At 42.1% G+C, this 11,718-nt stretch overlaps 1 protein-coding gene across 1 annotated transcript; it reads right to left on the bottom strand.

Annotated features, from left to right (window-relative positions):
• Nucleotides 1–4,312: 4,312 nt before the first annotated feature.
• LOC147101801 (tumor necrosis factor ligand superfamily member 15-like) lies at nucleotides 4,313–10,115 on the bottom strand. Its single transcript, XM_085965976.1, has 4 exons — nucleotides 9,735–10,115; nucleotides 8,956–8,986; nucleotides 8,800–8,844; nucleotides 4,313–6,517 (listed from the first exon to the last, which is right to left on the bottom strand). The coding sequence occupies exons 1-4, from the start codon at nucleotides 9,906–9,908 to the stop codon at nucleotides 6,102–6,104; spliced, it is 666 nt and encodes a 221-aa protein (XP_085822102.1). The 5' UTR covers nucleotides 9,909–10,115; the 3' UTR covers nucleotides 4,313–6,101.
• Nucleotides 10,116–11,718: the final 1,603 nt, after the last annotated feature.

Below are 11,718 nucleotides of genomic sequence, written 5' to 3'. Positions count from 1 at the left end.
AATATCGTCGAGCGTGGCGGCGTGAACGAGGCGTCGATTTTTCATGTCCACCAACAGGCCGTTGGCGCCCAAAAAGTCGGCTCCCAACAGGGCCTGCGAGATTTGAGCGGTGATGAAATTCCAGGTGAAAAGCTGTCCACCAAAACAGACTTGGACAAGCCGCTTTCCGCAAGTGCGGATCGAATCCCCGTTGGCCGCTTGCAGAGGGGGACCCCGTCCGCCAGGCCGAAGGTCGATGACCGAGGCGGGAAGTATGCTGCATTGCGCCCCCGTGTCGCATAGAAAACGACGGCCCGAGATGGAGTTGGTTAAGTAGGTGAGATTCCCGGAAGCACCAATCACCATCGTGGCCGCGGGGGAAGTACCGGGACCGGCGTGCTTGACTCGCGGCCGTCTATTCGACGGTCTGGTAATGAAACTGCACGGTGGGCGGCAGCAGCGGGCCTTCGGGCCGAAACGAGCATGCTAGTAACAGTAACCGGTCATCGGAGGCGCCGTGGTCAGAGCCGGGGCCGGGCTCCTCGTGGCAGGGCGTTGCGCGATGGCGCAGTCTTGTTGCCGGACTGCGTAAATCTTATCCGCCTCTTCGGCGAGCGCGACGCAGTCTGCGGTTGCTGCTCGGGCGAGGGCTGCCTGGACTTGCTCGGGGAGCTGAATAAGGAACAGCTCGCGAAACAGAAAGCACTGAGGCTCGGACCCCAGGAGAGTCAGCATGTGGCTCATAAGCTCCGAGGGTTTGGAGTCACCTAACCCTGGTAGAGTCAGTAAATGGCGAGCGCGCTCCGCTTTGCTAAGACCAAATACTTGCAGCAATCGTGTCTTGATGGCTACATACTTGTCAGCATTCGGGGGACTCTCCAGAAGGCTGATGATTCTCGACGCCGTCGAGCTATCAAGGGCAGAGACCACGTGGAGATATCTGGTCTGGTCCTGTATGGCGTTGTGGAGTTCAAATTGCGCCTCGGCTTGCACAAACCAAGAGGCCGCCTGTTGTTCCCAGAATTGGGGGAGCTTCAAGGTCACTGCATTGGCCTCCATTACTGGCCCGTGTTCTGCGTTCACCGTGAAAAACGATCGCGAGGATTCGGGGTCACCAATGTAGGAGTCTCTGCACTCCTAGCAAAGAATCTATAAACTCACTAGTAGTTAACAAGCTGAGTTTAATGTACTAAAACTTTACAAAACAAGAAAATGCAGGAGAAGCTCTAAACAGGTCTATTCACTATCACTCCACACGAGGACTGGCTGGAAACACCCTCTACCTCTGACGTCATGACGTCATCACGTTTCCCGCCGTTGGGACGTCACATGACCCACGTGATGACGTAATCGCGTCAGATCACGATTTTGTCAATCTAGCTCTGTTTAACCAGAGCCAACATTAAAAGGTAATAAACATGATTAAAGGCAATTGTACAAGTCACTGTGAGAGTCTCTTAGTGGCTTTGCCACAAGATCATAAATTCATGCCCTTAGGGATGCCAGACTAGCACTATTATAGTCAGACAGACTACCATACCCTCAAACATTTAGAAATTTATTTAACACATATCCAAGACCAAATAGAGATTTCTGCTGTGAACATTGTGTAACATGTAGAGAGTTTTAACCATGGATTTAGAATCTGAGTTGTGTTAATTTGTTAGATATCTCGTGGTTGTGCAGACTTTCTTGCTATGTGACTCACTTACAGGAACTAGAAAGTAGTCAATAAAATGAAAAGCATTCCTGTTTCTGTGAAGTTCCCACCAGTTTCTTTCCCTCTGTGGTTTGCCTCATCAGTTACCTTGATGTTAGAAGGTAGAACTAGATATACCTAATCCTTGGGAGAACTGAGGTGCCTCCATTCTCTTTCTCTCTCTCTCTTGTGCACATGCAATCCTTAAAAGAGTTGAGACCATACCTCATACACCCTTATACACAATTTTAGGGCCCACATTGCAACAGTGACTCCACTTCAAAAGCACTTCATTGGCTGTAAAGCGCTTTGAGATGTCCAATGGTCATGAAAGGTGCTATATAAATGCAAGTCTTTCTTTTTCTTTCAAATATGTAGGATCCAGTTTAATTATTTTTTCTTTGAATAGCTTGTTTATTTATACTTTTATCTCTGGTGATCCCCTAAATTACGTAAAAAATTTGGATTTTTTAATACAAATTAAAATCATAGCCAAATGTTCTAAAACGATACAGTAATTAATTTTCAATACACATGTAGTTCGATGTAATCACAAAAATGCAATAATTAATTTAAATACACATGCAGTTTGATACAATCATAAATGATGATTAATATGTAAAAAAAACTAAAGTTTGATCTTTAAGCAAATCTACCTTAGGGGCCAAGCACAAAGGAAGGCCTATTTGGGGATCCAATCAGTTTCCTTGATGTTATAAGGTTGAACTAAATACACCTAATCTACATTACAGCTACAGAAAATGTTCAAATGTGGATCTGGACAGACCTGGGAACAGAGACATGGCACAAACATATTACACTCAATCCAGATCATCACTCTGCAAAGACCATTTGTGCACCATACTGTTTTGCATATGCAATGAAAAATATGTATTCATCATTTGATATCAGGAGGCACTTGATAAGTATGTGTACAGAAATATAAGATTGGAAATGTTACCAAAGAAGTTCTCAGAACTGCCGCAGTTTTTTTGCATCCTCGGCATTAACAATTTTTTTTATTACTTTGTCATCGCCTATATTGCCATTCCTTCAATGTTGCTGCGTCAAAATCCTGGAACGTTCTACCTAACAGCACTGTGGGAATACCTTCACTACATGGAATACAGCGATTCAAGAAGAAGGCCCACCACCACCTTCTCAAAGGCAACAAGGAATGGGCAATAAATGCTGGCCTTCCTAGCGGTGCCCACATCCCAAGAATGAATAAAAGAAATATCACCCTGCTCTCATAGAATGATTGCCCTTACACCCAAAAGGCCAGAATTGGAGGAGCGCAGAGATTTTGGAGTGATATAGGGCTGGAGGACGTTGCAAGATAGGAAGGGGTGAGGCCATGGAGGGTTTTAAAAAATGGATGAGAATTTTAAAATTGAGGCACTGCTGGACCGGGAGCCAATGTAGGTCAGAGAGCACAGGGGTGATGAATTAATGGGACTTGGTGCGAGTTAGGATACGAGCAGCAGAGTTTTGGATGCGCTCAAGTTTATGGATGGTGGAAGATGGGATGCCGGCTAGAGGAGCATTCAAATAATCAAATCTAGAGGTAACAAAGACATGGACGAGGGTTTCAGCAGCAGATGAGCTGAGGTAGGGTCAGAGTCGGGCGATGTTACGGAGGTGGAAGAATGCAGTCTTGTTGATGGCGCAGATATGTGGTCGCAATCTCACCTCGGGGTCAAATACGACGCCAAGGTTGCAAATAGCCTGGTTCAGCCTCAGATAGTGGCCAGGGAGAGGAATGGAGTTGTTGTCAAGGGAACAGAGTTTGTGGCGGGGACCAAAGACAAATGCTTCAGTCTTCCCAATATTTAGTTGGAGGAAATTTCTGCTCAGCCAGTACTGGATATCGGATAAGCACTCTGACAAATTAGTGTCAGTGGAGGGGACGAGAGAGGAGGTGGTGAGGTAGAGCTAGATGTCGTCATCGCACATGTGGAACCTGACGTGTTTTTGGGTGATGTCTCCGAGGGGCAGCATGTTGAGGAGAAAAAGGAGGGGGCCAAGGTTACAACCTTGGGGGGACTCCAGAGGTAAAGGTGCAGGGGCGGGAAGAGAAGTCACTGCAGGTGATTCTCTGGCTACGACTTGATAGATAAGAATGGAACCAGGCGAGTGCAGTTCCACCCAGCTGGACTACGGAGGAGAGATGTTGGAGGAGGATGGTGTGTTCAACCGTGTCAAAGGGTGCAGACAGGTTGAGAAGAATGAGGAGGGATAGTTTACCCCGGTCACAGTCAAATAGGATGTAATTTGTGACTTTGAAAAGGGCCATTTCAGTACTGTGGTATGGGTGGAAACCTGATTGGAGGGATTCAAACATGGAGTTGCGGGAAAGATGGGCACGGATTTGGGAGATGACAACACGTTCAAGGACTTGAGAGGAAAGGGAGGTTGGAGCTGGGGTGGTAGTTTGCAAGGACAGAGGTGTCAAGGGTGGGTTTTTTGAGGAGAGGGATGATGACGGCAGATTTGAAGGGGAGGGGGACAATACCTGAGGAATTAACAATTTCTCCTGATTTTACATCATTTTTTACTCATGTTTACTTTTTCACTAAAAATGGTGAAGCAAAATAAATATGGGCTTTTCAGGAAAAAAAACTTACAAAAATGTCCTTGATCTCAGACTTTATTTAATAAAACGTTACTTTTCTTACATGGAAATAAATATAACAAATCATTACATTAGCAATCAGAAGTACAGTCTAGTATTAAATGTTACAATGGATTTATTTAATTTTTCTCACCAATTTTCCTTTTCTCTCAAAGCATTGATTCCTTATTAGACTATAATTTCCTTGGGGGCACCCTCCTTACCCAGGTTACAATTATTCATGTGTGAGTGTTGGCAGGCTATTCAACTGTGGGAGTAACAGAGCCTAGCCTTATCCTGGTCTCATCCAATGTCCACGACATGTGCATTTCTAATTGGGGTCACTAGATAGCAATCAGAAGCAGGAGCTGATTTCCACCCCGCCCCCCCCCCCTCTTAACCTGGGCCACTACAGCTGTCGAAGCTGGATTAGCTTGTCAAATTTGGGATCTTCCTGCTCTGTATAGCATGACTAATTTCTGGTTAAATTCTGTGAACCATGAGGAGAACATATGTTAAAAATTAGTGCTATCAGAATGAATATACACCCTACAAACTAGAAATCAGGAATCTTGATAAAGATTCAATAGGATGAATGGTAGACATTCCAAAGAATTTTCTACAATACCAAATAGGTATTTCACATGATCCTACAATATGTAAAATATGTCATTAAGTGATATAGGTTTTAATATAAAACATAGTGTACACAAAATCAGTAGCTTAGATACACAGCACAATTAGGAATAGATAATGGATACAACCTTTGTATTAAATGAAGTGGTTGCTGAACATTCATTTGGTCTTGTACATGCATATAAGTACAGTTAATAATATCAGATAGACATTTCTTACTAAACATGATGTACTCAGCTCTAAGCTGCATTCTTTCAGTGCTGTATATCATTCTATTGCGTGGTGTCAACATTTGGCAGTATATAAATAATTATGAAAATTGTATATTACATAGCAATATACTTCACAAAAAAAATTGAGAACTTAAATTGCAAGCGTGCATTGGCCTGGAAATGTTTCCATGTTTCAAGAAAAGTAATATAACAGAACCAAGAACGAGCTCTTTTCCATTCACATTGATAACTGAATATTCATTGTTTCACACTGTATTTTAGTGTCATTTGTTACTGCATTTGAATTCTGGGCATATAAGGTTTTTTTTAATAATATACATACAAGGATTTCTTTCCAGTTACTAACAGTAGAATGATCTAAAAGAGGGGTGTCAAACTCACATCAAATAGGGGCCACACTGGCTGAGTCAGAACACCACAGCATGCAGGGAGTATTGGCAAATTGATAGATCGGCTTCATCCTTCATTCTTCTCAGTGTTTTTGTTGTGTTCTTGTTAATTGTTTAGCAATGTCCTAGTTCCCATTTCTGTTTCTTTTTCTGGCAATTTAATCTCTCGAGATTCAGTCTCCTAGTGTTAGATCTCTTGGTCTGTCACTTCTCAACACAATGTGCCAGAAGGCCAATTTATCCAGGTCAAACGGCAAAGTTGGAAACTTCCATCTGACATGGGCAGCCAACCGCGCCCCCCGCACCCCCCCCCCCCACGCCTTGATCATGTTCCCCAGTTTGCAAGTTGACTTTGTGCCAGTATAACATTATTTAAAAGACTATCAACTGAAGATTCCTACTGCAACAGGTTTATGCTAATGAGCCACAATCCAGGCATCTTAATTGGATGGGCTAGATAGAACTTCAAGAAAGGCGTCATATGTAGCCCTCCAGCTGTATGTTTAACACCCCTAATCAATGAATACAGCACTGCCTAATTGACTGAGCAATCATAATAAAAAGGTACCAAAGTACGTTTTATGATCATTGGTAAAATCTACATGGTTCACACTGCTGACATTTACTACTAACCTGTCCCCTTTATCTAGGTGGAATACTGCCCCCAAATAGATGGCCATAACCCATTGATTTTGCATTTCACTGTTAGACCTGGTGGAACTCAGTAGTTGGATGGGTGCAGGGTAACCTGAAATCAGTTTGCTAACAATATGAGCAATGCGTTTACATTTGTTGCATCTAAATGAGACCTGGGAGTAGACAAAGTAGTCTCCTGTTTTCGGAATGATGAGTGACCTTGATTTGTTCTGATAATATAGCTCGCCCTTAGTAAAAGCAAGTCCGTTCCTGTCTTCCCATTCGAGAGTGCAGAATTCACCATCAATACAATCAGAGGAAGTTAGTTTGGCTAAAATTAAAAATAAAAAGCTTGTTATTTAAAGCTTTCTTTTTTACTTGAAAGAAACATTTCAAAGGAAAAAATGCTTGTAAGTACACAACAATATTGTCAAAAATATTTTAATTGATATCGCTCCTGTTATATCTCTTGGACGTTTTGCTACGTTAAATGTGCTAGCTAAATCTACCTATTTACTAATCATTGTTGATTTGTCCCTGTTCAATGGTGGAAGAGCAAAACTAATTTAACAAAAGCATTAGGCATGTTTTGTGTGATTGTAGATCACTGATATATACTCAGCTATACAAACAACACAAAATCTATTATTTATAGCTGGGGGGAGCCCGGCTTTCTTTGTAACTATTATTTATAATAACTGTTCAATTTTAGGGTCAAAATGTAACCCTTGGCATTGAACCCATTGAAATGAATGAGACTTTGGCCGCGATTTTCTAGTTCGAGGCGGCTTGGGTACGGGACAGCTGCCTTCCAGGTTCCAGTCCCGCCCCCAACGACATCCGGCCAACAGACGTGATTTTGCATCAATTGGCCTTGTTAAGCCCGCCCTGCTTGTTAAGCCGGTGTCAGATGACGCCATTTGATGACGCGTCATCTGCTGGTTTTCTCAAAGGAGCCACGCACAATTTTTTTTGACAGTTGATTTCTCAGTGTTTGACAGCATTAAGATGCTGCAAACACTGACAATCACTGTACAAAGGTGAGCCCTTGCACCCAGGCTCTCCAGTGACTCCCTCCTTAGGCTAGAACAGATGGCAGCTGCAGGTGAGGTTACAGAAGCAATCTGTCACTGGCGAGAGAGGTTCTCTCAATGAGGTGGGACTACACATGCAATCCAAAACTTGTTACCTACAGAAAAGTCTAAATGCATTAAAAATTAATTTCCCAACATTTTCTTACCTCTGAAACTCACCAGTGCCCCATTGGATCCTTCACACCACTTCTGCAGCTGTCACCAATGCAGAAACATTATAGCAGACCCACAACATGCCATGCTTACCTGGCATGGTGTCCAGATGTCGGGAAGCCCGTAGTAGAAGTGACAAAATTGAAAAAAAAGCCTCTTAACTGCCTGTTAACAACCTGTTAACAAGCAGTTAAGTGGCTATAATCCTCTGCCTGCTGCTAGGTGTCGGGTCCATGTTTGGGGGCGGGTTGACAGTGGGTTTCTGACCCGCTGTCAATCTTTGCGATTTTGCCAGTGGTCCCGCCTCCAAACCTGCCCCCCCCCCCCCCCCCCCACCGAGCGCTGGAAAAATTCTGGCCTTTTAGTCAGTCTTTTGTTACTCTCTCAACACTGTAATATGGTGATGACATCAACTGAAAGAAAACACCTTCAGGCAGCACTGTCACTCTTATGAAGAAATGTATCTCAGATGTATCACCAGTGACTGTGTCTTAACACTTCTCAACTTGTGAATGTGGAACATGAGATATTTCTTTGTGTGAAAGACAAGCAGCAACACATCCCTGTTATATATATTTTTAATTATTGCACTGACTTTTTTAAATGATTTGTCTTTGAATTTAGTAGAAATGAATAAGCACACCGTGAACAATAAAAAGAAAACCAGTGACTACTGAACAAAACCTAACTGCAAACATTGTTGAAGTATCAAAAAAAGGAACATTTAACAGAACTCAGGAAGCTGTTGGTGAACAAAGCATTTAGTATAGAAACTAGTGCAGTCCAAGCAATCATGTACTACAAAATCCAGCAATCCAGGTAACATTAAGATCATAATTTTTGGATTAAGACATATTTTCTAGACCATTCATGATGATTGGAATGTGAAATCGCCCACCTGAGGCATTAAGCTGCAGGACTATTGCAGAGCTTCATTGGAGTTTTGACTACAGCTGGGCTATGTACATTCAACGAGGGCAGACTCAAACTATCATATACCCAGACTTGAATATGGCAGAATTGATTAGATTGCCATATATTCTTACTCTTCCTAATATAATGTACTAACAATTCTGTAAGAGCCACATTGTTATCAATGTCCTTTTTTCTAACTGTCTTTGAATGAGTTCACTTTATCAACAAACCATATACTCCTATCTGGAGGTTATGAAATGGTGAAGAGAAGCCTACAGATGAAAGCCAAGAGTCAAGGCAACTCAAGAATTTCTATGCTGATAGACATATCTCACACTTGCTGTTTTAAGCCACGATTGTAAGAATGACCCTAAAAAAGCTGATGTTTTAAAAAGTAAAAAAAACCCACAAAGATTAATTTCGTGCAAATGAACACATGGACTTCTCTTACCTGTGAGGTGTGCCCTTGGTTTGTCAGTAGTATTGGGAGACTGTCCTGGAAAAAAAGAGGAAGTTTTGTCAGCATCAAGAAACAGTTATTTATTCCACAAGGAAGAACTAGAACTTTAAAAAAGATACATATATAAAGTTTTCTTAAAATACTTACGAATCATTTCAGGATCACTCTGTGTTTCACTCTGAAACAAAATAAGTAGATGGCATTACGGAGTGCACGCATCACAAAAGATTGTTTAATACAAGTAACACATTTGATGCTGAAAATCTTTGTCTTGGATTTTATTTTAACTCCAAAGTCAAACTAAAAGATAAAGTTACAATCAATTTCAAACTTAAAAAAATAAAATTTACAACCAATGCCAAATTTAAAATAAAATTCGCAATCAACGTTAAACTTAAAATAAAATTTACAACTAATGTCAAACTTATAATAAAATTTACAACCAATGTCAAACTTAAAATGAAATTTACAACCAATGTCAAACTTAAAATGAAATTTACAACCAATGCCAAATTTAAAATAAAATTCACAATGGTTGTAAATTTTATCTTAAGTTTAACATTGTGAATTTTATTTTAAATTTGGCATTGGTTGTAAATTTCATTTTAAGTTTGACATTGGTTGTAAATTTTATTTTAAGTTTGACATTGGTTGTAAATTTTATTTTAAGTTTCACATTGGTTGTAAATTTTATCTTAAGTTTAACAATGTGAAACTTAAAATGAAATTTACAACCAATGTCAAACTTAATTTTACAACCAATGCCAAACTTTAAATAAAATTCATAATGTTAAACTTAAGATAAAATTTGCAATCAATGTCAAACTTAAGATACATTTACAATCATTGGCAAACTACAAATCGCTTTTTTCTGTTAAGGTAGTTTGAAAGCTTCAGCGAGGTGGGAGGTGAAGCGCTTGTCCTACCTTGCGAGCCGGGATGTGTTGGAGAAGCAGGAAAAGACTGAGCGCTGCGAGTAGGAACAAGCCGCTTATGCAGCAAACAAGAGCCAAGAAAGTGCGCTTCCTGCGAGCACCCTGCAGCCGCGTCTTGTCCTCCATTCTCATCATAGTCACTGCCTCGTCGCCCCTTACATCCATCAGCGCTGCCGGTACGTCCCGCCGGTGGTCTGCTTTGGTCGAAGAGGTGGCGATTTGATTTCTGCCTTTGGGTTCCCCGTCATATAAACTGCAGCTTTCCTAAGGAACTGTGACGTGGGGAATCCGTACAGGGAATGCCGCCTACGAGACGAAACTCGAAGCAATCTGTTTTTTTTTTAAATGTTCTATTTGAACTGGTCCCCTCCTCCACCCCCAAGTAAAAACTGGAAAGTCCCAGCAACAGGAACCTTCAACAACATGTCAACATACTGAAACCTCACTCGGACTGACAGGCCGACAACACTGGCGACCAGTTTGGAGTTAACCTGCAAACAAGGCACCAAGAGTGAAAGTATCGTGTCTTCACATCAAAGAATTTTTCAAACACCCACATGGTCTTGTACTGTACTAGAAAGAGTAGCGAGCGAAGGGGAATTCACTCAAGATTTACTTTCGGGTTTATTATATCTTTACGTATTTATTTATTTATTTTCCATGTGGAATAGAAACGCACCTTTTAGTTCTAGTGTCAGTTTCCTCATCCCGCTAGTTTTCTAATGCGGTTTTGGTTTATGTTTGGTTCCAGAGGGGCCTGAACCCAGCTTCCCGAGGCCTCACTGACAGATGCTTCAACCTTTCCAAGTCAGCGAGTTTAAAAAAAATGACTTGCGATTTCTTCCATGCAGAGGAGATTTGCCAGAATGACAGGCAGTGACTAATGGGGTACTGCAGGGATCGGTGCTAAGACCCCAGCTATTCACAATATATATTAATGATCTAGACGAGGGAACTAGATTAATAGAAATTCGGGTCTCCACAGGTGAGTACGCATGGGGTACTCACCCATAAGCTCAATGGAAGTGCCGGTTTCGTGCATGCACTGTGCATGCGCGGGAAACCGGCACTTCCGTTCCTCTGAAAGAAAGGGTTCAGAGGTGGAACGCATGCGCAGGAGAGATTGGGTCGATTGGGCTTATACTCGCTGGAGTTTAGAAGAATGAGAGGGGATCTCATTGAAACTTATAAAATTCTAACAGGACTAGACAGACTAGATGCAGGAAGGATGTTCCCAATGGCGGGGGAGTCCAGAACCAGGGGTCACAGTCTAAGGATAAGGGGTAAGCCATTTAGGACAGAGATGAGGAGGAATTTCTTCACCCAGAGAGTGGTGAACCTGTGGAATTCTCTACCACAGAAGGCAGTTGAGGCCAATTCATTAAATATATTCAAGAAGGAGTTGGATATATTTCTTAAGGCTAAAGGGTTATGGGGAGAAAGCAGGGACAGGGTACTGAATTTGGATGATCAGCCATGATCTCATTGAATGGCGGAGCAGGCTCGAGGGGCCGAATGGCCTACTCCTGCTCCTATCTTCAGTGTTTCTATGATACCAGGGACGAGGGACTTCAGTTATGTGGAGAGGAGAAGCTGGGATTGTTCTCGTGGAGCAGAGAAGGTTAAGGGGAGATTTTATAGAGGTGTTCAAAATTATGAGGGGTTTTGTTAGAGTAAACAAGGAGAAACTGCTTCCACTGGCAAGAGGGTCAGTCGTCTTCCTTCGTATGGTAGCAGCAAAGCAAATCAAATGGTATTATCTAAGTTGGATACCCAGGCCAAAACTTCCGGTGTAGCAGCGTGGACATCTTGTAGGTTGCCTGCAAATTTCCTCTTGAGGGCAGTGCTCAATGATGTGCTCCAGGGTCTGTGACCAGAGGACACAGATTTAAGATAATCAGCAAAAGAACCGGAGGGGAGAATTGGAGAATTTTCTTTTATGCAGCGAGTTTTTATGACCTGGAATGTATGACCT

The sequence above is a fragment of the Somniosus microcephalus genome, chromosome 23 (genome assembly GCF_052327205.1).
Source record: "Somniosus microcephalus isolate GS21.2 chromosome 23, FLI_Smic_1.0, whole genome shotgun sequence".
Taxonomy (NCBI): domain Eukaryota; kingdom Metazoa; phylum Chordata; class Chondrichthyes; order Squaliformes; family Somniosidae; genus Somniosus; species Somniosus microcephalus.
Note: the sequence above shows the minus strand (reverse complement) of the source record. Positions and strands in the feature narration are given on the sequence as shown.

Bases quoted from the DNA above. Each gene is read 5' to 3' on its own strand.
- LOC147101801 (XM_085965976.1), bottom strand. From the start codon at position 9,908: ATGGATGTAAGGGGCGACGAGGCAGTGACTATGATGAGAATGGAGGAC. The intron at 8,845-8,955 runs GTAAGTATTTTA...CTTTTTTTCCAG, and splicing joins GAGTGATCCTGAAATGATTC to GACAGTCTCCCAATACTACT. The intron at 6,518-8,799 runs GTAAGAGAAGTC...TTTTAATTTTAG, and splicing joins ACCAAGGGCACACCTCACAG to CCAAACTAACTTCCTCTGAT.